This window comes from Lottia gigantea, assembly GCF_000327385.1.
Source record: "Lottia gigantea unplaced genomic scaffold LOTGIsca_43, whole genome shotgun sequence".
Taxonomy (NCBI): Eukaryota; Metazoa; Mollusca; class Gastropoda; family Lottiidae; genus Lottia; species Lottia gigantea.
In genome coordinates this window covers 891022-915426 of record NW_008709504.1, presented here as the reverse complement: position 1 = coordinate 915426, position 24405 = coordinate 891022, and the positions used below count along the sequence as shown (strand labels likewise).

The 24405-nt window shown below is 35.4% G+C and overlaps 5 protein-coding genes across 5 annotated transcripts; 3 read left to right on the top strand and 2 right to left on the bottom strand.

The window, feature by feature from the left end:
* Positions 1 to 1082: 1082 nt before the first annotated feature.
* On the top strand, positions 1083 to 7129 carry Syt47 (synaptotagmin 47; the record flags this gene model as incomplete). The annotated part of the gene is made up of 6 exons (XM_009060640.1): positions 1083 to 1250; positions 2796 to 3020; positions 3515 to 3681; positions 5047 to 5571; positions 5999 to 6116; positions 6822 to 7129. The coding sequence occupies exons 2-6, from the start codon at positions 2846 to 2848 to the stop codon at positions 7127 to 7129; spliced, it is 1293 nt and encodes a 430-aa protein (XP_009058888.1). The 5' UTR covers positions 1083 to 1250; positions 2796 to 2845.
* Positions 7130 to 12658: 5529 nt separating this feature from the next.
* On the bottom strand, positions 12659 to 15419 carry LOTGIDRAFT_164058 (hypothetical protein; the record flags this gene model as incomplete). Its single annotated transcript, XM_009060555.1, has 3 exons — positions 12659 to 13069; positions 14155 to 14382; positions 14430 to 15419. 3 exons carry the CDS (start codon positions 15417 to 15419, stop codon positions 12659 to 12661), a joined length of 1629 nt encoding a protein of 542 aa, XP_009058803.1.
* A 2081-nt stretch (positions 15420 to 17500) lies between these two features.
* On the top strand, positions 17501 to 18645 carry LOTGIDRAFT_164057 (hypothetical protein; the record flags this gene model as incomplete). Its single annotated transcript, XM_009060554.1, has 3 exons — positions 17501 to 17900; positions 18075 to 18254; positions 18434 to 18645. 3 exons carry the CDS (start codon positions 17501 to 17503, stop codon positions 18643 to 18645), a joined length of 792 nt encoding a protein of 263 aa, XP_009058802.1.
* A 1350-nt stretch (positions 18646 to 19995) lies between these two features.
* LOTGIDRAFT_95581 (hypothetical protein) lies at positions 19996 to 21886 on the bottom strand (the record flags this gene model as incomplete). The annotated part of the gene is made up of 3 exons (XM_009060553.1): positions 19996 to 20532; positions 21300 to 21453; positions 21702 to 21886. Coding segments are annotated over 3 exons (876 nt in total), but the record flags the coding sequence as incomplete, so codon positions are not given.
* Positions 21887 to 23581: 1695 nt separating this feature from the next.
* Positions 23582 to 24369, top strand: LOTGIDRAFT_164055 (hypothetical protein; the record flags this gene model as incomplete). The annotated part of the gene is made up of 3 exons (XM_009060552.1): positions 23582 to 23726; positions 23931 to 24137; positions 24326 to 24369. 3 exons carry the CDS (start codon positions 23582 to 23584, stop codon positions 24367 to 24369), a joined length of 396 nt encoding a protein of 131 aa, XP_009058800.1.
* Between the last annotated feature and the right edge of the window lie 36 nt (positions 24370 to 24405).

Here is a 24405-nt window from a genome sequence, read left to right as displayed (position 1 = left end):
ATTGGAAATGAAGTTTTACGTCTTAGTGTTCAATATTACAGTGGTCTCGTGAAAAGTTAACCGCTCTCTAAGTTATTTTCATAGATTAAATTATAAATAAATTTTTCATCTGGCTAATTTTAGATGTTCAAAGCATAAATTAAATGTAGAACTTGGAAGACATCATAACATTCCATTTCATGCTAGATTATGTACGGTAATATTTGCAATCATAAACAGGTAGAAACAGAATACCATTTCATACTTGTCTGTCCAGTGCTAAAATATTGTCACTCAAACCCAAACGATTTCAAACTTAAATCTCTATTTACAAGCAAATCTATAGATGTCCAAAAAAAACTTAGCTTTGTACATAAAAAAAGGATTAGATATTAGACAAGAAATACTCTCATGAATTTTATACAATCGACTTATTGTATATACCTGCCTTAATTAAAAGTTTGAACTATTATTTTGTATAATTAATTAATATGTGAAATCTAGATTATTATTTTGTATAATTAATTAATATGTGAAATCTAGATTATTATTTTGTATATAATGTATTTGAAATTAAAATTATTATCTATTATTATACTATACTTGATATTTAAATTTTTATTGTCTATTCTATATTTGAAATTTATTTTATTATATGCATTTTCTTTATTAGAAAATTCAAATCTATTTTTGTTAACGTTTGTACCATGACGAAAGTCGTATAGTACTTGAATAAACTTTATTATTATTATTATTATTATTATATAGATTAAACCTGAACTCTGGCCAATCTGAAATTAGGTTAGAGTAATATTGTAAAACTCAGTATAGAATTATTATTAGATGTCAATGGTGTATAACGGTGGTATATTATTTATTTGAACATAGAACCATCTATAATCGATATAAACAGTTTAATATTGTATAATATAATGCATAATATAAATATATCACGTGACGGCACCATCTGGACCGGGCAGTATAATTGATTATCCAGCCGTAAATTGCATTATATATTAATAATTTTAGATAATCGAGACTATATTAACCAAATCAATATCTATTTCGATTAAAATCCAGATGACAGTTTTCCACAATAATGTAATTCGCAGACCATTTTACAGTTTTCTCTGGTCTTTTCTACGAGTTCTAATTTCAATCTATATTTAGACGTTGTTTTTAATTAATATAGTTTTCTTATTAATTATTCACCGGATCATCTAGACCAAGGATCTGAGAGATATTCTCATATTACCAGTAGAGCCAACAAGGTAAGTTTAAAGTTCTTTTCAATTTTTCTGAAGTTTCATTTCTGTAAGTTTAGACCAAGTTTTGCACCCGAAATTACAGTTAAGCAAGGTTCGGTTTAATGTCGTAAACTTACAGATTAGAAAGTTTAAAGTTGTACCATTGTATCAACTATAGGACTATAGTTCTGGAAGTTTTGGAGTTTTGTTAATTACACACATAACTTTGACAACTTTATTCGTGTAAAATCTTGGCAATGAGATTTGACCTAAGCCCAGTTGGCAAACAGGATCCTCGAGGGTATTATTTGTTATTCTTTGTAAAATTAGGTTGTAAAAAAGAGGTTTGACCAAGGACAAGGTGGTAGATAGAATCCTCTGTGAACTTCAGTTATTATTTTTGTAAAATAGCTAAGTGGTTCGGAACTTTCCTGCTGCAAGACAGGATCCTCGAGGGTATAAGTTGTTATTCTTTGTAAAATGTGGAAGTTTCTTTCCCAGCTGTGCCTAATCTTGTAATAGTTATAAAACTGTTTTGGTCTAGGGTATGATATTGAGTTGAGTCTGTTAGGTTTGAGGAATCATTGTTGAAAAAAACAACCGTTTAATAGTTTGAATTAAACATCAAATTAATTTTAATAATCCGTTCCACCAGACACCAGAACTCGTCCATCATTGTACACTACGTGCTTGGTTGGTTGGTTGGTTGGTTGGTTGGTTTCTTGGTTGATTGACTTACTTGCTGGTAGATAGATGACAAATTAACCTCTGCTCCCAGCAAACTGATATGTTTGCTCTCTAAACAGGTGAAATAGAATTGAGTTTTTACGTCAAGCGTTCCTATTAAATTGATAAGAGATCATGTCCAAGATGTTACATTTAAATTCCCCGTGTGATTAATGATAAATGTCTTGCAGCAAAGTCATAAAAACTTGCATACAACCAGATGAGGTGTATAATTATTTATTACAATTAACTATCAGTTGTATTAAAACATTCTCACAGAATACACCGGGTGTTTTAAAAGAGTGAACATCTTGAAGAGTTTCGTGTTTCTAAAACACCGGTAGCATAATATATTGTTTATGTTTGAGGAAAAGATTATAGCAAGTAATAGCTATAGTTTTTTATGTGGACTGTCAGCAATAAGTTGTCAGTAAATTGGGTCACCATCTGTTACTAAGACTGACTCACTGCTCTATTGATTTTAAACATTGTTGTAATAGTTTTAAATATATATTTTGTAGATGTAGGCTTCCATATAAACATTGTAAATAATATTTAATATTTAATACATCAAGTTGTCATCATCGTTAGATAACAGGAACTTCGAATCATGATAACGTATTGTATTTCTGATGGCTCAGAAAAAACGATAGGCCTATTTACTCTGTCACTATTTATAAAATATCAGTTTTGACTAGCTAATTATAGAGATATAAGATATCTTTTTCACGAAATTATAACTTTAAAGGATGGCCTACTGATATATTTTCATTCAATATAATACACCTAATATTCCATAAAATACATACTAAAACTTATACTGGTGTTCTATATATTTTGCAGATTAACATGATGTCGAAGTTATAAACGTAAAGTAAAACTATGGGTTAGTTATGTCGGGACAGACAGTATTTAACGTCCATCTAGATGTTTTTGATCAGTTGGCTATAGTAGCAGGAGCTTTTACTCTGTTAGCTATAGCTGTATTAATACTAGTCTGTATTCTCAGTCCTGATTGTTATATGTATAAATGTTGTCCTTTTAACCTACGAGAGGATGAAAAACCAAGTAAGTTGATTTAATCTTTAGATAAGAATGATGATCATTGGAGTGTTTTCATCATCATCATCATTATCATTCATCATTCATCATTGTGGTCATATCATTCATCATCGCCAATCATCATTGTGGTCGTAATATTTCGCTCATCATTCACCACGATCATCATCATCATCAATATTATCATCTTCATTATCATCATCATCAGCTTTCATCGTCATTATCGAACACGATAGGATCAGTAACACAGGATATATAACTACTTACCTAGAATCTGAGTTTGTGCCGCTTGTCGTCTTCGTTTTGTTTTCAGTTTCAAACGAAATTTGAATTAAATGAGGTTATCTGACACTTTGGCAAACCTCGGCAGTTTCCTTGGAGCTAAAACTGTTGGAAAGCCCTAGAGGAACGTTCATAATAGGTCGTTTGTTTTGTAAGAATATATTTCTCTGTAACGTCAAAGTAGGTTTTTTGAATCTAAATAATAACGCCTTCTCTTCCAGTCGAAAAGGCCGTTGTTTACGGTTCAACTGAGGGTAAACCATTCCGTGCCACCATTAAAGAGAAACCGGTTCCAGCATACTGGCATACCATGGGAACGCTTAAAGAATCGGACATGTCGGACAGTTTGTCGGACGCCGGAACTGGAGATGTAATTGAACTGAAACACGTAAGTTTTGATTTAGGACCTAGACGAGACCGATACGAGTCATCTTATAATAACGATTCTTTGGGATAATTGGGTGTGTGTCAGGTCTCAAAAAGGCCTATAACATTATGTCCAAAATGGTTTGCTTATTCAACCCATTTGGATCCTCCGTTCGTAACCTCTACATCAAAGTTTAAAATCCCGATACAAGTTTTAATTGGTTTCCCCTTTTTGGGAATTTGTGATATAATTAAACTTTAAAATTGTTAAACTTGCAAGAAACTAAGCTTGAGAATGAATTAACTTTAAGGGTCTAATCCACAATCCTGATATCTTCAACAAGATTTTTAGACAGTGAATTGGGAGAAGAAAAACAATTTAAAACTTTTCACTGGTTAATATAAGACATGCGTTGAAATAAACTAAACAGTTATTGATTCTAAAACTCAGGATAATACTTTTGGATTATTGATTATTGATTATTGATTATTGATTCAGATTATCTGGGTCATTAAAAGCCTAAACTAGGTTATTCTGTGTCATTTTCCACTTAGACATTTAAACCGGTTAATGGCATCTAGGTCACAGTTTTTAGTCTCATTATCTTACCTATCGCGATTATTTGGTTCACTTATACCCTAAACTAGGTCAATCTGTGATATTCTCTACTCTAACTGGACTCACTCCACTAATTCATTTGCCATCTCTTCCCATGTTAAAACACGAAATTCAACCTTCTATAACTTTTTCCAGAAATCTCGTTGAAAGCTTTCCAATATGTCGAATGAAAGCCTGACCAATTCTCAATGTCTCCTAAAAAATTCATTATATGATGACCATGAAAATTTTGAGCTACTAAAATTGAAAGTAGACTACTACCGGTTATACTCATCCGCTAGAGTTTGGCACTTCACAAAACGACTATTTTTAGAATTAGCCTTCCGCCTTTAAGTCTCTCATCATCTCACCAAATCTGAAAGATAATGCAATTTCAGACATCAAATTCCAAATCTAGACCAAATTTTACCCAAAAATAGGCAGGCAAAAACCCCAAAAGGGAGAGAGAAAGAAGATTTCTAAAAATAGCCTGGACTACAAAAGAAGATTTCTAAAAATAGCCTGGACTACATTCCTATACAATCATTTGCATAAAATGTTTTAGTGGAGTGAGTCCAACTGTTAAACAGGATTATGGCACCTAAATTCTAGAGTTCTCTCCCATTATCAGATCAGACTGGTTGATTATCTAACGTCGAAATGACTAATGTTGATGTAATTCTTTCTTTTTTAACTTGTATTTATTAGTTTGTACTTCGAGGTTCACAATTTATTCCTTTATTCTGGAGCAAAATTCCTCTGGTTTATAAAATATTCATCTGATTTCAGGATCGAGTGAAAAGAAATCCAAGTAAATATTCTTCTTCAAGTTCTACAGGATCGGTCTCACCAACACCCACACACGTGCCTTTAAACGGACGAATTCTGTTCACTCTAATGTACGACCGTGTTGACAGTAAACTGAATATAAAAATACAGCAATTAGTGAATTTCAGCGCGACAGAACCAGACGGCGCCACGGCTCCGTATATCAAAGTTCGTCTGTACAGAACGCCAAAAAACTTCTTCACTTTCCGCGGGAAACTAGGGAAAGATAACTCTGGTCAGAATTTAGACGTTGAATTACAGACGAAGATACAAAGACGAAGTGATGACCCAGTTTTTAACGAAGTTTTCACGAAATCAATTGAACAACAAGAAATCGGCAACTATTCTCTCAAACTTTTAATCTGTGATTTTGATCGATATACCCGCCATATTGTTTTAGGCGAGGTCGTGGTTCAGTTGGCCAAAGTTGATTGGCTGACACAAACGGAAGTAAAATTCGATGAACAAATCGGACAACCAGTTGAGGTAAAACCATAAGCTTTTTTTCTCCCATCAAAGTCAGGCAAGTAATATATCCGGAGGGGCAAGTAATATATCCAGAGGGACATGTAATATATTCAGTGGGGCAAGTAATAAATCCGGAGAGACAAGTAATATATTTGAAGGGCAAGAAATATATCGGGAGGGGCAAGTAATATATCCGGAGGGGCAAGTAATATATCCGGAGGGGCAAGTAATATATCTGGAGGGGCAAGTAATATATCGGAAGGGACAAGAAATATATCCAGAGAGACAAGTAATATATCTAGAGGAGCAAGTAATATATCCGGAAGGGCAATGATGTTGGTGTTAAGTTGAAATTAAAATAACTTACGAGAAACACGAGGCTATAAAACCAATCTCTTATCATTTATTTTAAAATATTCAAAGCAACGTTTTCTTGTTTTAACAGGAAAACCTGGGCGAAATGAACGTATCCCTGATGTTTTTACCAACAGCTGAGAAACTCACTATTACTATTATTAAAGCTCAAGGGTTAAAGGTCATGGACCCCCAAAAGAACACCACAGGTAGGAAAGTGTAGGGACATTTCCTTGGGTAGGGTAGGGGCATTCCCTAATAGTGAAGAGACATTCCCTTGGGTAGGGTAGGTACATTCCAATTCGACCTTTTTTACCCAGTGTCAATGTCAATCCAGGTACATAGTCTTGTCGATACACTGTACAGAGCTTGTTGAATCCTGTTTTATATAATTCTATGATCCTGTTTTATATAATTTATATGATTCTGTTTTATATAATTATATGATCCTGTTTTATATAAATCTATGGTCCTGTTTTATATAATTCTATGATCCTGTTTTATGTAATTTATATGATCCTGTTTTATATAATTTATATGATCCTGTTTTATATAATTCTATGATCCTGTTGTTTTATATAATTCTATGATCCCGATTTATATAATTCTATCATCCTTGTTGAATCTGTTTTATATAATTCTATCATCCTGTTTTATATAATTTCTATGGTCCTGTTTAATATAATTCTATGATCCTGTTTTATATAATTTTATGGTTCTGTTTTATATAATTCTATGATCCTGTTTTATATAATTCTATGATCCTGTTTTATATAATTTCTATGATCCTGTTTTATATAATTTCTATGATCCTGTTGTATATAATTCTATGATCCTGTTTTATATAATTTCTATGATCCTGTTTTATATAAATTATTCAGATATCAGAACTAACTATTATCGTCTGTTTGTAGATTGTTGTGTAAAGGTTGTTTTAATGTACGATGGTCGACAGATGAAAAAAGCTAAAACCACCGTCAAACCAAATGATTTAAATCCAGTTTATAATGAAAGTATAACGTTTGATGTCCCTCAGTATCAACTGGAGAATGTCTATCTCAGTGTTTCCGCGATTCATCAGGACGTAGAAAGTGATAAGAAGGCGTTGATTGGTCGGTTATATTTAGGCACTAATTTTGAATGTGATGCTAAGGACCAATGGGTGGAGATGATGCATAATCCCCGGAAACAGATCATGTGTTGGCATAAATTACAAAGTTGACGTGGATTGGTTCATATCAGAGTCACGTGTGATTTTTTAGCCAATCGTAGCTTTTCGCAAAGACAAACTTCTTCGGTTCTAAGTTGAGCTCATCTGGTTTTGGAGGGAAATTCTTAAGGTCGCATATTTGAATGGATTTAGGGCAAAAACTTTACTTTTTTAATAACATTGTTTCGTATCTCAAAATCTTAAGTGAAAACTTTTATCATCCCCGAAAAGCTGAAGACTTGTGATGCTATGAGTGAAAACACAGAAGATAAAACGATCTTTGGATTTTATTGATAACGGAACTGTAGGCTGTGATAATGCTAATATTATGATTATTTCTCGTTTCTCCTATATATCTATATATTCTACCTCGTATCCAGTACACAAACGTTAAAGATTCCGGACTCTATTATTGTTTAAAAGTGAAGTATTTTAAGATATATCTAGAATCAACCAATAAAAAACCCCAACAACACAATTTAACTTCAGAAGATAAAATAGTGATATAATGGTAGTCATTATTGTCATGGTAACCAGTTTTTTTTATACAAGCAGTACTTGGATAAGTCAAACCGAGAGGTTACTGGTGGTGAATATTGAAATACGGAAAGTTAGATTAGTTTTCGTTTATTTGTTTTCGTATCTGAAATATGTGATTATCATCGAAGCCAAACTTGAAAATGGGAAGAATTAATGAAGTGGCCCAGAGAAAGTAAAAGAAACTAAATATATGGAACTTTATTTTAACAAGAATGGTTGAGATGACACGAGAAAAAAACAGAAATAAATATCCAGAGATGTAGATCTATTTTAATCAGATTTGAAAAGACTGAATGAAATAAACAATATGATATAATGATGAAATAAACTGTATTTATAATGTATCTTATATTCTGTATATTTTTATAATTTATATTGATGTATTATGAACATGTATAACTTTATAATGGAGGATAATTGATTGGTTTATTAAAGGGAGATAATTTAAGCCTACTGCCTGATTTTCTTAAACATTGAACTGTCGGGAATCGTTTTACATTAAGATCTGGATACGATACAACACAAGGTCGGATAGAATAGCGCCGTCACCAAGTTAAAATCCTCACAGCGTTCTTTGAAATCCGCGAAGAATATTAGAATGTCTTTAGGGAGTACTGGTATTCGCTATGATCACTTCACAGGCATTAGTGCCAGCCACTGATTTTCGTCCAAAGGCGTCCGTACACTGATGGTTTTAATATCGTTCCTTCGAGTTCCATTGACTTCAACATCAAGTATCAACTTGATTTCTCCGCAGTCGAATGACTTTCTTGATTTCTTGTCGAAATTTTTGACTCTTTAACAGATAGACGATACAGTTGAGAAGGGAATTGAAATGAGCCAGAGTTAAGAGAATTCGTAATATTATTTTATCAAACTCTGTCATATTACCGAATTCTTTTATCAGAACACCGAAAGATACGGGACCTCAAAATAACACAAACAAAACAAATATCACTTGTTTTAAAAGTATTTTTAAAATATCACTAGAGCGTACATCTCTACGAAAGCCTGTGGTTAATTCTCTTTTCACCATTTTAGAAGATATGATAATAAATATATGTAATAAAATTGTAATAATAAAGATAGCATTGGGATAAATTGTTATAAAACTTGTATTTAAAGTTTCGGCTAAGGCGCAATCTCGTTTTTTCAAGCCAAGCGGAAGAAGGAAATAGGGTAAAATGAAGTAAATTGCTCCTAAAACCCAGGAGGCGTTGGCGACACGAAGTGCTAGAACATTGTTCACATGAACTCGATGCCACAATGGTTTTAAAATAGACGTGAGACATTCCAAGGCGACAAGAAACATATTCTGAATCGGCCAACACAATGGTTGAAGATAAACACTAAACTCAAAATAACAGAAATATACCGCCGAGGTTGGCGTGTCCTTCATCAAAGTTTCGGTATGTCTCCATAATTCCAGCGGTAACACTACTGTTCCGACCAACAAATCCGATGCGGCTAAACTAGAGACTAAAATATCCGTTGGTCTCCTTCCGTTTTTCATCCGTTTAACGACTAAAATAATCAGCAAGTTGTCAAGGATAATAATCGGAACGAGAATACCATTAATAATGATTTCCGCCATCTCGAATATTAGCCAAAAACTTCCATCAAAATGCTTTCCGTTTCCTTTGGAACTCCGAGACCCGTTTAACCTGAGATGGGAAGCCATGTATGGCAGTTAGCTCGAGCGGTGCTGGATAACGAGGCCTCAAAACTCTTTCGACAAAATCTGTTGGGGAAAAAGTATGAATTCACAAAACTATCAACAGTGTAAAAACGTCTGAAGATCAACAAGAATGAGGAAAGAAGATGACAATGACGTCTTGAAAAATAACGAAGGAAAAATAAGAGTTTAACTCGCTGATAGAAGCATTGAATTAACAATTGACTCTTTTTAACTCCCCTTCAGATTATTTTATCGATTTTTACCTGAAATAATAATTATTATAATTAGAAAGATTCAACAGACTCATCTGAGACAGGTGAAATTATCTACCTGTAATTTCTATACAGATTAAATTACTTGATTGTGACAGAGCAGTTTATATATCTAAACAGACCACTTTTCAAAACTAAAAGACGACTTGGATTTATAGAGTTCTAACCTTAAGCAAGTGTGTCACTTTTTAAACAAACTGCTTGGGGTTCGTCGTCTTGAGGTCTCCCAATTCTAAATTAAGTTTCTGAGGCAGTGTCTAGTCAAACATTTCCTTTACGTTTGAACAAAACGAGTTTATGTGGGTTTGGGAAAATACGCTACCCTAAAAAGTACCACTAGTATTCTATAAAAATTGGTGTGTTGTAAGGATCGGCAAATTCAGAATATCACAGACACCCGGATAAACTTTCCAACTGTTGAAGGATATTTCCTCGGTTTATGGTCCCATCCTGTACCGATGTACTATCTTGAAGGAAGAATTGTTTATTTCCAATATAATTGTATAATGATGACGGTGTTAGAAGATTAGATATATAATTATTATTTCAAATTGTATTTAGTTAAAATGATTATAGGAATTAATTGAAATATTATAATAAATCTCAACATCATTAGTAAAAACCAGTATGTAACTTTCTCTTGCTAATTATCAGATATAAAAATAAACAAACTCGAGTTTTATCATTGTAACTTATTGTTTGTCAGGCTGTTAATAAAATAGTTCTAACTTCTTGTTTCTTTCAGTCACCAGAGGTTAAAATCTGGTGTTTCTGTTGTTGGACCGTGAAACCAGATTAAAACAGAATTCAATTTCTTAATATTCATATTTTTAAAACAACGTTTCAGGAACATGACTATACAGAGTCTTATTCTGTTGATATATTTACTCTTTATAAAACCACACTTTGACTCAGAATAGAAATAGGACTTTGACATCAATTTTACTATTGTAAGATAGAAGTCAATCCAATAATATTCGTTTGAGTGATTTTAGATAAAGCTATATCATCTACAGGGAATAACTCGAGATTAACTCGGAACTAGCTATTCTTCAGTTAGTTTGAAACAGTTTTAAACAATATAGATATAGATCTATAATTCTCAATAGAATAAAAATCTTTAGAAAATAGGGACCATCAATAAATATAAAGACTTATTCATTAACAAAGAAAAGAGTTCGACAATTTGATCATTATTTAATTGTAATTTAACAGGTAAGATAGTGAATAAATATTGTCTGATCGATTGAAATATACCTGCCTTCAGGTAGCCTAATATTTGTTACCAAACACAGTAAGAGTCGTTATTGGTAAAAAATAGCACGGAAAAATATACTCATCAAAACAAAAGTTTATAGTAATAATTCCGATCAGCGGAAATCGAAATATATGTATATCTACAGTTAAAAGTACATAGATTATAAAATCGACCCCAACGACCTGTTAGTAATAGCCTTGACCCAGATATCGAGGTTTCAAGGTCGTCTGAAATAAACCAATAATATTCGTCTGTTCAACTCAGGTTGCTTAGCTCCAGCAATTTCTCGATGACGTCAGCTGATCTCAAATTCTGTCGAAATTCAGTTTCTCACAAATTCTGCTTATCACAAGTTCGTCATGAGCTCGACTTTTTATCAGCGACAGTTTATGGATGAGTCAAGTTGGTGGAACACAAACAAAGGCAGCGACAAACTGTTAATATTTAATGAAGATCCCAAGGAAACATAAACAATGATAATCAAGAAAAGACAACTCAAAAGGTGAAGGTCAATAACTGAGACCACAGGGACGTTATGTGAAATAGACACAGGGACTTTACAAGACCACAATAACATATAATGGCGCGGCTGCTTTTTTCTTTCCCTCTGACTGTCCTTAAATAGGATGAAACAAGTTAGAACATTAATAAAGAATGTAGTCATCAAATCGTTTCGGCCTTTGCCTACAACGTGGATCTAATGAGGATTCAGTTGGAGTAGATGAAGATGATGACAAATGTTCTGTGTTAGACTCAAGTGGTAAAGTGTCCTGAGGGGGTGGGGGATCGGTCAGAACATGCGGAATCACATCTATATCGTCTTCGCTGTCATCAGAGCTAGAATCCGGAATGTCAGTAGTTGATAGAGACTTATAAGCTTCAGAACGTTTAACGGAATATAACTTGGAGCGTATTTGGTCATTCAGTATCTTATGGATACCAAGTACATCACCTGTAATGCCTGTAACGATGTATTTATCTCGTGCCTTATTTTTATCTCGATCACAATAGAGGTAAACCAAATCGCCAACGGATATATCGTGTTTGGGAAAAACTTTTCCTCGAGGATTCTTAGAACGTTCACTGTATGTCAACGAGTTCCAATTGGCTCGCTGCGTATCATGGCGATGTTTAGGCTCTGACTGTATGTACATGGAACGGAAATTCTTCTGCTTCTTTTAGGGGGTGGTTCATTGGCTCAGACTCATGGCAGAGGGTTCTATCTGTATTATAATTACCCACAGTTGAAAACCGGATACAAAACGGCAGTAGTAATTTATATGGCTTTATACAATGGCTTCATGATAATGGAACAAGCACTCTTCAAACATACAATATGAAAATGACTACAAAAATGAATATGGCGGCGTTGACTGAACAAAAAGAGACAATACAACCCACTGCATTGTCAGGTCTCAAACAATTAGACAAATTGTAGGGCAAACACGTCTCCTTTAGTACAGAAGGAGAAATCGTTCGTTCGTCCACTATAATGCTACATTTTTTACACTGTAAGGATGGTTTTTTAAACGAGTGTCATGTTGTTTTTGAATAAGATTACGATCGTCCACAGAGAGCTGAGCATTAGTAATTTGGTCGCGCTTACACCACATTTCGCGAGCAGATAGGCCACTTCAAATTATTCAATTAATTCCGTACTGTTTGAGCTTAGGGCCATGCACTAAGGCCTGAAAACAGGGCGCTGGATCACAACGAACTCACACTGACCGTCGACTAGGATCATGTCTACACATAATTGTATAAGGGAATCTCGGATAGATTTAACAGTTTCGTCATTTACAAGCATGGCATTGGTTTTTGACACGATCTACAGATTGATCGATATCGAGGGCATAAAGATATCTCTTCACGATAAGACGCATTTGGTAACTCGATGGATGATTCAGACGGATATGTAGAGCTGTTATAAGACCTTGTAAGAGTTCACGTGGAATCACGATTACTTCTCTAATTGGTGTTAATGGGTCAGTTTTCCGGACGACCAGAGTGCCATCAGCCGCTATGGTTACGTTTTGTAGGTTACGTTTCACGTCGTTTACATTTGTGACTGTTTTTTGATGGGTGGGTTCTTTGGATAAGACGAGAGTATACTCTACGGAGATCGTTGCAATGTTGTTGGGCCTGACGCCATAATGTACGATTTTGGAATGGTAGTTTAACTGAGCCGGATAATAGATCTTTGACTGAAATGGCACGAACTACAGACTCCATAGTAGATTCAATACAGGAACACACCTGACAACCTGGTTCGTCACATTCCTGAGCGTTTCTACTACCAAAATCAGAGGGTATGTAAACCTTGCCTGCCAAGTGGCGAATTGAAATTTGATACCGACTTGCGATTGATAAGAAAGTTGCGACACGTGGACTGTTGGAATATTCGCCTCTTAGTAATTTGGTGTACGCCTCGACACACGGCTTGCTATCAGTTAGCAACTGAGTAATAGACTGAGCCTGAATCATATAGGGTGAAAAATGTTTAATCGATGCAGCAATAGACAAAACTTCTATCTCCCAAGGGCTCCATCCTTGCTTGCGTTCTGGTAACTTGGCACTATAAAATCCGGCTATAAGAAGTTTGCCTTTACGAAAGATATATAGAGTCGAAGCTAATCCAAAGTTTTTCACAGCCCCGTCGGTTACAATCCATAATTGATCAGATGATTTAGGTAAAGTTATCGTTTAGGAGTCTCTTAGGTATTTTTGAGCTTTAGTGAAGGCGTCAGTTGATTCATCTGTCCACGATATGACGTCCTTTGAATTGGCTCCGGCAACGATGGTATCAAGTGGGCTGAGGAATGAGGCACAATTAGGCAACACGCGAGAAAAAAATTTGTATGCACCAATGAAGGCTTGTAAGTCTTTGACTGTTTTGGGAAGTGCACAAGTAGATAGGTCAGTGGTTCGATGAGGACTAGCACTGAGTGTGCCTAGGCACCAGATCCATCCCAGGATCGTTGTTTTCTTAGGAGCAATGACAGTTTTAGAAGACTTGAAGTTCAAAGATGCCTTTTGTAAAGCATTTAAGACTTTCTCCCAGTTTCGCAGTATTTCATTGAGTCGTATGATAAGGGTATCTAGTAGAAGGCGTTTGATAAATCTGTAGCTATGATGTAATTCCAGCTAGCTATAGAACGCAATGTTGAATCGGGCATTAGTGAAGGTTGAGGCTTGGCGTACTTTCCAACTTCACCAAATGCTGTGACTAATCTATACGAACCGTTAGGTTTTTTTTTATTAGAAATGATGGGTTCAGGTATTCGACTACCAGATCTAGAATTTCGGGTTTGCGAAATATACCAAGGGCTTCCAGTTCGTCGAATTTGGTTTGAAGGTCGTCTAATTTGTCTTTGGAGTACTGGGGTATTCTCCCTTTACGTTGAGGTGGCAGAACTGGTCCCTTGTTGACCTTTGCTGTGAATGGCCCAAACGCCCCATTATATCCTGTAGGTGATGGACTAAAGACTTGTTCGTACTGCTTAAGCAAAACTTCAAACTGATGACGAAGGGAAGGTGAAAGGATGTTATCGGGTCCAGACTTACTGATAGTACGGGAGAGCTGACGACGGGTGTTATCAGTTTTTGATTTGGGGTTGGTAGAATGTTGTGCGACTCTGGTGTAAAAACAGGGACTACCTGGGAAAAATGACTGTTGCGTCGGATGACAACAGGTAAATCGGTTGCGTTGGGTATACGTATCTTTCCACCAACTGATTGTAAGATGGCAGGTTCCGGCCATCGAGTGTGATCATTGGTTTGGGCTGAGTCCAATCTGGGCTCGATAGCGACTGTTGAGAGCTGGTTGATATTTGCTGGCAATTTCACTTCGATAAATTGACCCGGCCAAATTGTGGTGGATTCAGTGGAACGTAATACTGAAGCTTGGGTGCGACGTACGACCGGTGACTTGTTATCTTCCGATGGACCGTATTTGTAGATCTCCTCTCCTATCATGACTTGAACCCTTGCTGGTCTGACTGAGACGTCGTTCACGGACATAAAAGTGGTACCACCCAATAAATCAACGTCCATAGATTCAACAACGAGGGCAGTAAGATGAAGTATGTGTGTGTCTCGAAATAGTTCAAATCGGGTTTCACCAACAATTTTAAGTTTAGTCTGACCATCGGCTTGTGTGGCATGTTGAGTGCTCTTCGTTACGGGTATTACTAAACGTAGAACTAAAGAGTGGCTAATCATGTTGGTTTCTGACCCAGAATCAATGGTTACCCGAACATGATGATGTTGATAAAATGTGTCAAGATAGGGTGACTGGTCGACCTGAACTCCTCGGGAAGATATGGGACCTACGGCTGTCAATGAGTCGGAGACGTCTTCTATGTCGGAATCCACTAACACTTGCCTAGCGCGGGACATAAATTTCTTATCTTGCTCTGGTAGATAAGGGCACATACTTAAAAAATGATTCGACGATCCTCGTTTTGCTTGCAAACATAATGGGCACGTTTTCAGCGTTTGTTTAGCCGGAGAATGGTATGAAGAGGTCTTGCGGTATTTTGGTCTAGCTTCCATACGCATACATCGAACTTCTTTGTTTGACTCCACTTCTTCCAAACGTGAGGAGAGTGATTGGGAAATGCCAGCCTTGAGTGATGACACGGAGCAAGAACGTAACTGGGTATCATTTCGTTGTTTAACTAATTTAGGAAGTGCAGGGTTTATCAATCTTAACCATAAGACTACGACTAGATTCTCTAGTGAGGGAGACAACTCCTCTTCTATGACGACTTCACCATGATGTGTAAGACCACAATTGGGGGCAGGAGATTATCATCCATAAAGGCAACGAGTCGTTGAAATAAGTCCTCGGGCCTCTCGTCGGGTTCTAATTTTATGTCACAAATATCAAGAAACTGGGCACCACTGTTTTTGGAATCCAAAATGAGCACGGATAGTTTGCCAAACAGATGCTATACTAAAAGATTTGTGAATAATTGAGCTTCTGGCTATAACAGGACAAAAATTAGAAATTTGTCCTAGCATAAGCTCTAAGAAAATTACTTTTTGGGCTACAGTTTGACCACCTTCTTCACCGGTTAAGCCTCTCTCAGGGTTATCTCTCGTTTTCTTCGTTCATGTTACATCAGCATTTAAAAACGGGGCGAAATTCTCGTCGACAGATAAAATATACGTCAAATTCTGCTTCCATGATTCAAAAGATGTTATAGTTTCGTCTTTTTTGAGAACTCTCTGTTTTGGAGCTCGGACTGAAGCCATTGAATATGTTAAAATGAGGACACACAAATATAAAAATGGAGCGCTTTAAACACGGGCCAACAGAAGTCTATTTGCAAAAAATGCAACCTGCCTGTTTTAATAGTTTGGTTCGACCTTTTTTAACTGGAGACGAAGAGATTCGATCCACAGCCAGCCACCACGACAGTTTATGGATGAGTCAAGTTGGTGGAACACAAACAAAGGCAGCGACAAACTGCTAATATTTAATGAAGATCCCAAGGAAACATAAACAATGATAATCAAGAAAAGACAACTCAAAAGGTGAAGGTCAATAATTGAGACCACAGGGACGTTATGTGAAATAGACACAGGGACTTTATAAGACCACAATAACATATAATGGCGCAGTGACCATTGTCACGATTATCCTGTATCTGTGGCTTAAAAGTAATTCGCTGTAATCATTAACATGACGTCATAAGACACCATAGACTACAAACCTCAACAAACTTAAAATCGATCTGTCCTCAGAACATCAGCACTTTCGGACTATTATTTAATTCCCAAATCAGTAAATATGTAGCCTAATTGTTGACACAAAAAAATCCATTTCTGTAAGATATTTAATCTCATTAAAAATTGAAACAGTGTAAATATTATTTAGTATCTCCCGGAGTTAACAAGGTACTGATCACTATGTTTTATAAAGTTTGTTGGTCGCCATTGTTTTTATGTCTTTAAGAATATAATTAAACAAGAACTGCAAAGATTTGTTGGTGAATATAGCTGTATATTTAATAGTATCGTCAGGACATGATATGATGGCGGTGATTTCAAGCCTATAATATTATTATCTTGTTTCCCCGGATCCACTGTAAGATTGGTGTTTATCTACACTACGTAGAGAATGGTATAAAGTTTGCCTATTGTCATGTCTGATTATGGTTCTTAAGTCTCGCAGGATCTTTAGTTGAACAGTTTTATTATAAGAAACCGGTTTGTTTAATTTTATCAAGAGAATAAGAAAGTTTACTGAAGATCTAGATTGTGTTTGAATATGTACCAATAATTAAAAAAGGTTTTGAGCGAATTTTATAAACGTTTGATATTATTGTGGTATGACGGATTAATATAAATATAATTTATAAATGCCAGAATTTTTCTAGGACTGTTTGTTGATTTGAGGCATTGTCATTTATGGTGAAATATAAAGAGCTTTTGTTAATTCTAAAAATACTCCAAAATTGGAATATTGAGACAGATTGCTCGATTATTCGGGAAGTAAGATTTAAGATTACATTTAAAAATTACAGAAAGGGTGAAAATTGCAGAATATTTTAATAGTAACAGAAACTGTGAGGAAGGAATTGAAGATTGAACTAGGTAACATAATATCTCACATCATTTTTTTCTTAATGGAAACAAAGAAGGGATTTTCTACTCAAGCCATGTTCACATCAGTAATAATTCTGATTATTTTATTGTGTATATTTTTAATTATCAATCCTACAACTGGATTGTCTGTCAACTGGATTCATTTAAACCTGGATGGTGTAGTCTACAGTTCCACGTCTATTAGAACAGTCTCGAAGATCCAGTGTGTGATGCTAGCCTCCCAATCACCAACTATCACTAGCTTTAGTTACCACCGTGATTCCAGCAACTGTTATTTCTATACAGAGATTCCTAGTATAAATCTTTTACTAATTCCGTCCGTTCTAGGAGGGGCTAAAACTTTCACGAGACTGCCAATTCCCGGCTGGCAGGAGACTACCACATCGTACCAATCGACAGTTCCACCGCTTTCTGGAGCAGGTATGTACAAAAACTTCCAAAAATGCATATCAAAACGTGCCAAGAAAAATTTGACATTAGAAAGTCTGTCCTGATGAAGATTGTATACCCGAAGCATGACATAATCTACTTTTGTAAATATAAATTTAATGCCCTTTCCCGGCTTTTTTTCCCTGTTTTAAAAATTCTTTTCAGCTCTATGTGCCACCAAGTCTGGATATAAATTTGACAGTTCTAGTAATGGATGTTTTAAGATATATATCACCCTAATGAAAATCAATTCAGCCAATCAAACTTGTATAGACGATGGAGGATATTTAATGAGATTGAATTCTCCCGCCAAAACAACGTGGATGAAGAATAACATGGATGCAGGTAAATATCGCCTTTGGACTTCTTGTCTTATGGATTTATAGATTGTAATTTAGATAGGTAGGCTTACATATGTCTGTTTTCTATATTGACTGTGATATTATAGGTATGTCTATTTTTCTATGTGATCTTCAATTGATAAATGAATAGATTTATGAACTAGGGTATATTTTATATTTTAGGTTCTGTTTGGTTGGGAGGTAAAAAAGATTCAACAACTAATGATTGGTTTTGGGATTCTGGAGATTCAATCAACCCATCCGACTTTAACAATTTACCCTTGAACGTACTGACGATCGACTGTGTCAGTTATACGAATGTCTTATCGTTAAAGTATATGAATCCGACTTCGTGTCTTCTTACGTTAGGAATTGCGTGTGAAATTCCCATATAAACATTATTATAACAATGGCGTTTCTATAAATCTTTAGGCAAGCCGGTCCTTATTCTTGAAAACTTAAGATGATTTTAGTTTTCCAGTCATCTGATTGGTCAGTCACATATATTGATTTTAAATTTAGTTTTATTATCCAATCAGATTACAGTATTTCTTATCTTCTGGATTTTATTTAAGTTAAGTTTGAAGAATAAGGCGCCAGGGTCAACAGAATTGTCAAGGAGGCTCGTAGGAAATTGTAAAATGGTAAGAAATTTGAAGGTGAAGGTTAAGTTCGGGCCAGGTCCTGGTAGAAACAACATTGTATTATAATACATATTATTCTGAATAAAACTAAGAATGTATATACATGTATTTTCTATTTATTTAATAAGAAGACATTAAACTATTTAAATTTAGATGCAAATAGTCAAGTAGTGAAATATATAATAAATATAATATAGCCTAAAATAATTCTCAAGGTGAAAAGATGATAAACGTGTCTGTGATAACTATCTAGTGAAAAAAAATGAGATCTTATCTACAGAAGCTAACGTAGAATGGAAATATTTTCAGGTACTATGGAATACAATCTAAAACCATATTTTACAATTTATATACAGTAATAATACGATATTTCTGGCGACTACCTTTTCCTCTTTAGAGATGGAGGATGAGATATCGACACCGTTAAACGTGATAGGGACAGATATGTCGGGCTTTGACTGTACTATTTGAAATTCTTTGAAATATCTTGTTTATTCATTATTAAATTTGAATCTTTTTAGAAGATTTTTTCTTCAAACAGTGTTTTTTATCATGTTTACCGACAGAAGATTTTCCTCCTGACTTCACTTTAGGACGATTCAAGACCACCGTTTTGTACTGAGTTTCCCCAGCCTGGTTGATGAAGGCTATAGCTCGGGACATTTTCTTCACGTTCTTCCAGTTGTTTCTGGTATCACCAGTAGCCTTCAAGTTTTTCTTCGTCTTCCTCTTGGTTGACGTGACATCACTTCCGTTTGAAATCACGTCATCTTCTATTCCCGATTCTGAATTCTGTTTCTTCGTCTCAGATTTGTCTTTGGTTTCGATATTCGGAGTAGAATTTTGATGAATAAGTTTTTTCGATGACGACGACATGACCGAATCTTGTCTGCTGATTTGGTAATTAACACTTCCGGGTTTCTTCTGCGGAGCTTCCTTTTCTAAGATGGTGAGGTTAGGTACTTCCGGTGGTTGTGGTAATGAGGCTGAACTAATTTCATCTTCTTCTGATTCTTCCTCTCCACCATCGTCGTCATCATCGTCGTCTCCGGAATCACCAGCAAACACCAGAGTTGTAGGAGGATCTGGTTTCTGACAGAACAGGACAAAAAGGCGGTAAAATTGCAGAATAAGAACGAGGCTGTTCTTTGACGTGAAAAATAAATTGGTGTAGCTGATGACGTTATAGCGGAAGATTAACAACATCCGTAAGACGAGGAATGGTCCGTCCTGAAGCATCACGCTGATCATGATCGATATAACTTCAGTCGGACAGCAGGATTTTCCTCCAACAGAGATAGTACTCGCAGTACTTCCTTCATGAAACAAGACAGGTCGCATGCGTTTTGATTTGGTAGCCGTAAGAACGAAGGTAAACTGTAACAAGCTTGCCGTCCATAAGGAAAGAATGATGATGGTTAAGATTTTGTTGGTTTTTACTTCTCGTTCTTTGAAAGCTTCAAATAATTCGATGATATCTGCAGCCATTCCTATATACACCAATAATAGCTGCGACAGCTGTTCTCGACTGATTTCACCTTTCGGCAGCAGCCATCTTCCCACTATGAGGACCAGTAGCAGCATCTGCTCTAGAATCTTACACCAATCATCAGGAATCAGGTTAATTGGTAGATTTATCTGAAACATAATTTAGAATGAGATTGAATATGTATCTAGATTTGAAGAGGAGTTTTTTCATATCTTGTCTACCAACTGATCTATGATCAAACCATCTTGGAACATTTGAAGTTCTCAAGGATTCTGTCTACCAACTAGCCCTGGGCTCATAAGTGTCTAACAAGTTTCGTAGAGGAAAGGTGGAATTTGTCACTGTCTGCGGATCTTTTCGGATTATCTGTACCCAGTTGCTACTGAAGTGCTCTGTATTATCTCTGTATTATCTCTGTATTATCACTGTATTATCATTGTTTTATCCGAGGTTATGTAAAGGTAGATAGACAATATCATCAATATTAAAACAAGTATTTATAACCAATCATCCCTATCATATTATGTTATATAAATAAATAACAAAAATACTGTTCAATACAACAGTGAACAAACATTCCGAACTTGTCTCATCGTATAATAGATGTATAATCGAAATGAGAATAAGCTTCAGTAAGGACGCAGACTGAAAATAGATCTGCTGTCTAGGTTGTTTTAGGTTCTGTCAAAGTATTTTTATTTCTATGTTATATGAATATAACATTAACAGGTTTAATTCTTTATCTGGTTCAGTGACTCTTCATTCACCATCAATCCTGTGAGGTGATCCTTAAACTTGGACTCCAGAAGTACCCCCCCCCCCCCCCCCCTCGCTCCCGCCCGCTTCCTCTCCAATCAGGTACCCCTTGGGGCTCGAGCGATATATATTATATATCTTTGCCCAAGAATAAACCTACCTCTCCATTCCATCCGGGTATTTGATTGGGAGGGAGTCGAGTGATCAGCTGTCTACCAGAAACCAACTCGATTCTTTGATGCAGGAGATCCAGTTCCAGGAACCAAATAGCAGGAATCGCTGTAGCTAAATATAGAAATACACTGGGGCAAACCCTGAAATAGAGAGGTTAATATTGAAAGTTGGAATAAGAAGTTTCCTATATCCCATTGGCGATCAGAAATAAAATGTCTGGAATTTAAGATTTGGCAAATATCGATCAAATAGGCCAACAGTAATACTCAGTACACTATTATTGAACTATAATGGTTGGTTGTTTGATTGGTAGATGGTACTTCCGCTTCAATTTAACTGATATCACAGACTAGCTGTTTCAGGAATAAACTAATAAAATTATAGCCACCATTTCCACTCTCCACCTTTCTTTATCTTCAAAGTAAACAGAGCTTCCAGGAACAGCAGTGGTAGAGTTCCAGTCAGAGACCACCAGATGGGGTTCTTCTTGATAACTGTAACACGCCAGATACAGATAAATCCGTGACCAGCGAATAAACACCGAGATATTATAGCTTTTATTATTCCGATTAGAGTTATCGTTCTTTTAATACAAGTCATTGTAGATAGTAATAGTTCCTGATGGAGTTTTACGTCCTACTCTTCCTAATCCTGACCTTATATCAGTCTCGATTCAGGCTGGATTTTATGTCAAGATGTTGCGCGACTTTCTCAGTTTTGTTTTAAACTTTGAAATTTAGAGTTTTACGCCATACTGCTTATACAAACCCTATAAATATATCCACAAATACAAAAAATATCACGGAAACTTTAATGAGTTGTTAATTAAATGTCCTAGAACATTTGGAATGGAAACAGCCTTGACCAACTTATTAGACTAATTCAGGCTAATCAAGAGAGATAGATAACACAAACATTCCTAAAACACTGGTATTTCTAATAATTCCAAATTAAATTTTATATTTCATCTGCTTTACCAAATACACCTTGAAGAAAGAAACTTTATTGGTACCTAAAAAAATCCAAATGAAAAGAATCAAATGTCTTCAGACATTAAATTTCTCACATAATTCCACATAAAAATATTTAAAACAATTCTGGAGTGATCATGATCCAGAGAGCTTCTGAAGTAGAAACTTTGAAGCCGAAGAAACAGAAATATCTTGAACATATGGTCTTCTATTTCTAATAGAGATATTAAAACATTGTTTTTACCACCTTCGAATCTGTGACGTTCTGAATCTTTAAATTGTTTTACCAGCATTCTGATTGGACAGTTAGCAGGCGATTAACCAATGAATAGACGTGTTTGTCAATCTGGAATTCTCACCGTCAATGATAATGTTTGTTCTTCATGTTTTAGAGAATGTTTCTGTGTCGGACGTGATGGTATCATTCTAATAATAATAGGAATTTGTCTGTTTGTCAACCAATCTCAGTAATGGCTAACATGACTGTCTGAAAGCAATCGACAGAAAGGAACACAGTTTTAAGAAAATTAAAAACGCAGTATTATGATTCAATTGGGGAAAGAAACGAACTAGAAATTCCATAGAACAATTTATCTATAACAAAAATATCAAGAATCATTACAATCAATAAATAGAAAATTACTCAGAAGCTTTCTGGGTAAAATAAAAATATCGGATTAATGTTGGTATAATGAGTTTTCCAAGTACATTAGTACTAACTGTAGTCAATATAATTTAAGTATTTTAGATTAAGACTCCCTGTCAGACGATGACATCCATTGATGATGAATATGTTAATAAACAAGTAGACCTTGTCACTTCCTGTTTCAAACGATCAAACAATAGAAACTCTGATACCTGATATCTGACCTTGAAATACGATGAATACCCGTATCACTTCCCAAATCTAATCCCTGATATTGGATAATTATTGGGCAAAGGTTGGTCTTTGATAACAATTGACATGGTCTACTTTAATCACACGACACGACTTATATTTAAACGGATGTTGGGTGTTGTTGTGTCTGTCGGAAAGTTTCCAAAGATAAATCGTTGCCTGTGGAAGTGAAAGTCGAGTATATAAAATCCAATATGTGGACATGTTATAGGACTAGCCTTTACCAAAGTTCCAAATATTGAATTTGCCGACGTTAGATTGTTCACCCACCAACAGGAAACGTGAGCTGAGTTTAGACCGTAGTGAGACAGGCCGGTTCGGAATAGAAAGCGGGTTCTTCTGATGAAATTAGAACTTTTGGAGTCAGAATATTCAAGGTTTGAAGTCAAAGAAAGTAAGATGGCGAAAATATATAAGAATTTAGTGCTACGGTTTCTGGCAGTGTTTGTAGGTTGTATTGGGATGGCGATAGCTGGTTCTATTTTTATTTTTAATGCCTACTCGAATGCCATTAAGAAGAAATTCGGCTACAAACAATCTGATGGTGAGTTATAATTTTTTTAGTCATTTCATGGAAATATCTGAAACCTGGTATAGTGAAGAGGCAGCAAGTAACTAGGGTTTTACGCTGGCTGTAACAGCTTAAAATTGACTGCAGGGTTATTTTTTATGGGTTGACTAGATAACAGATCTTACAACATGTATATTAGCAATAACACTTAAAATAATAACTTTATTCTTCTTACAGTTGAGATGATGGCAGCGTTAGGTAATTTTGGTATTTCTATTGGATTTCCAGCAGGGTTTATGTATGAGAAGGTTGGTGCTAGATGGACATCGTTCACAGCTCTGATATTAACTTGTCTGGGTTTTATGATGTTGTATACAACCTATAATGATGTCGAGTTTTATAAAGATCATGCCTATTTACAGGATATCTACTTCTTCTTGGCAGGTAAAGTAACCATCAGATTTATGTTTCACTTTGTTTTAGAAAGTGTTGAAAAAGTAATCACCAGGGTCCCAGGGCACTTCTGTTATTGTTGTTGAAAGTATATAACAAAAGATGTAGTGATATGGAATTAAGAGGCTCTATTGCACGACAAAAATATGAATTATTAACCATTCCTTTTCTAATTTCAGCCCAGTATTCAGTACTAAGTGTTGATAATTTCTATACAAACTAAGGAAAGATGGTGTCTAATAACACAACCCTGTTGAAA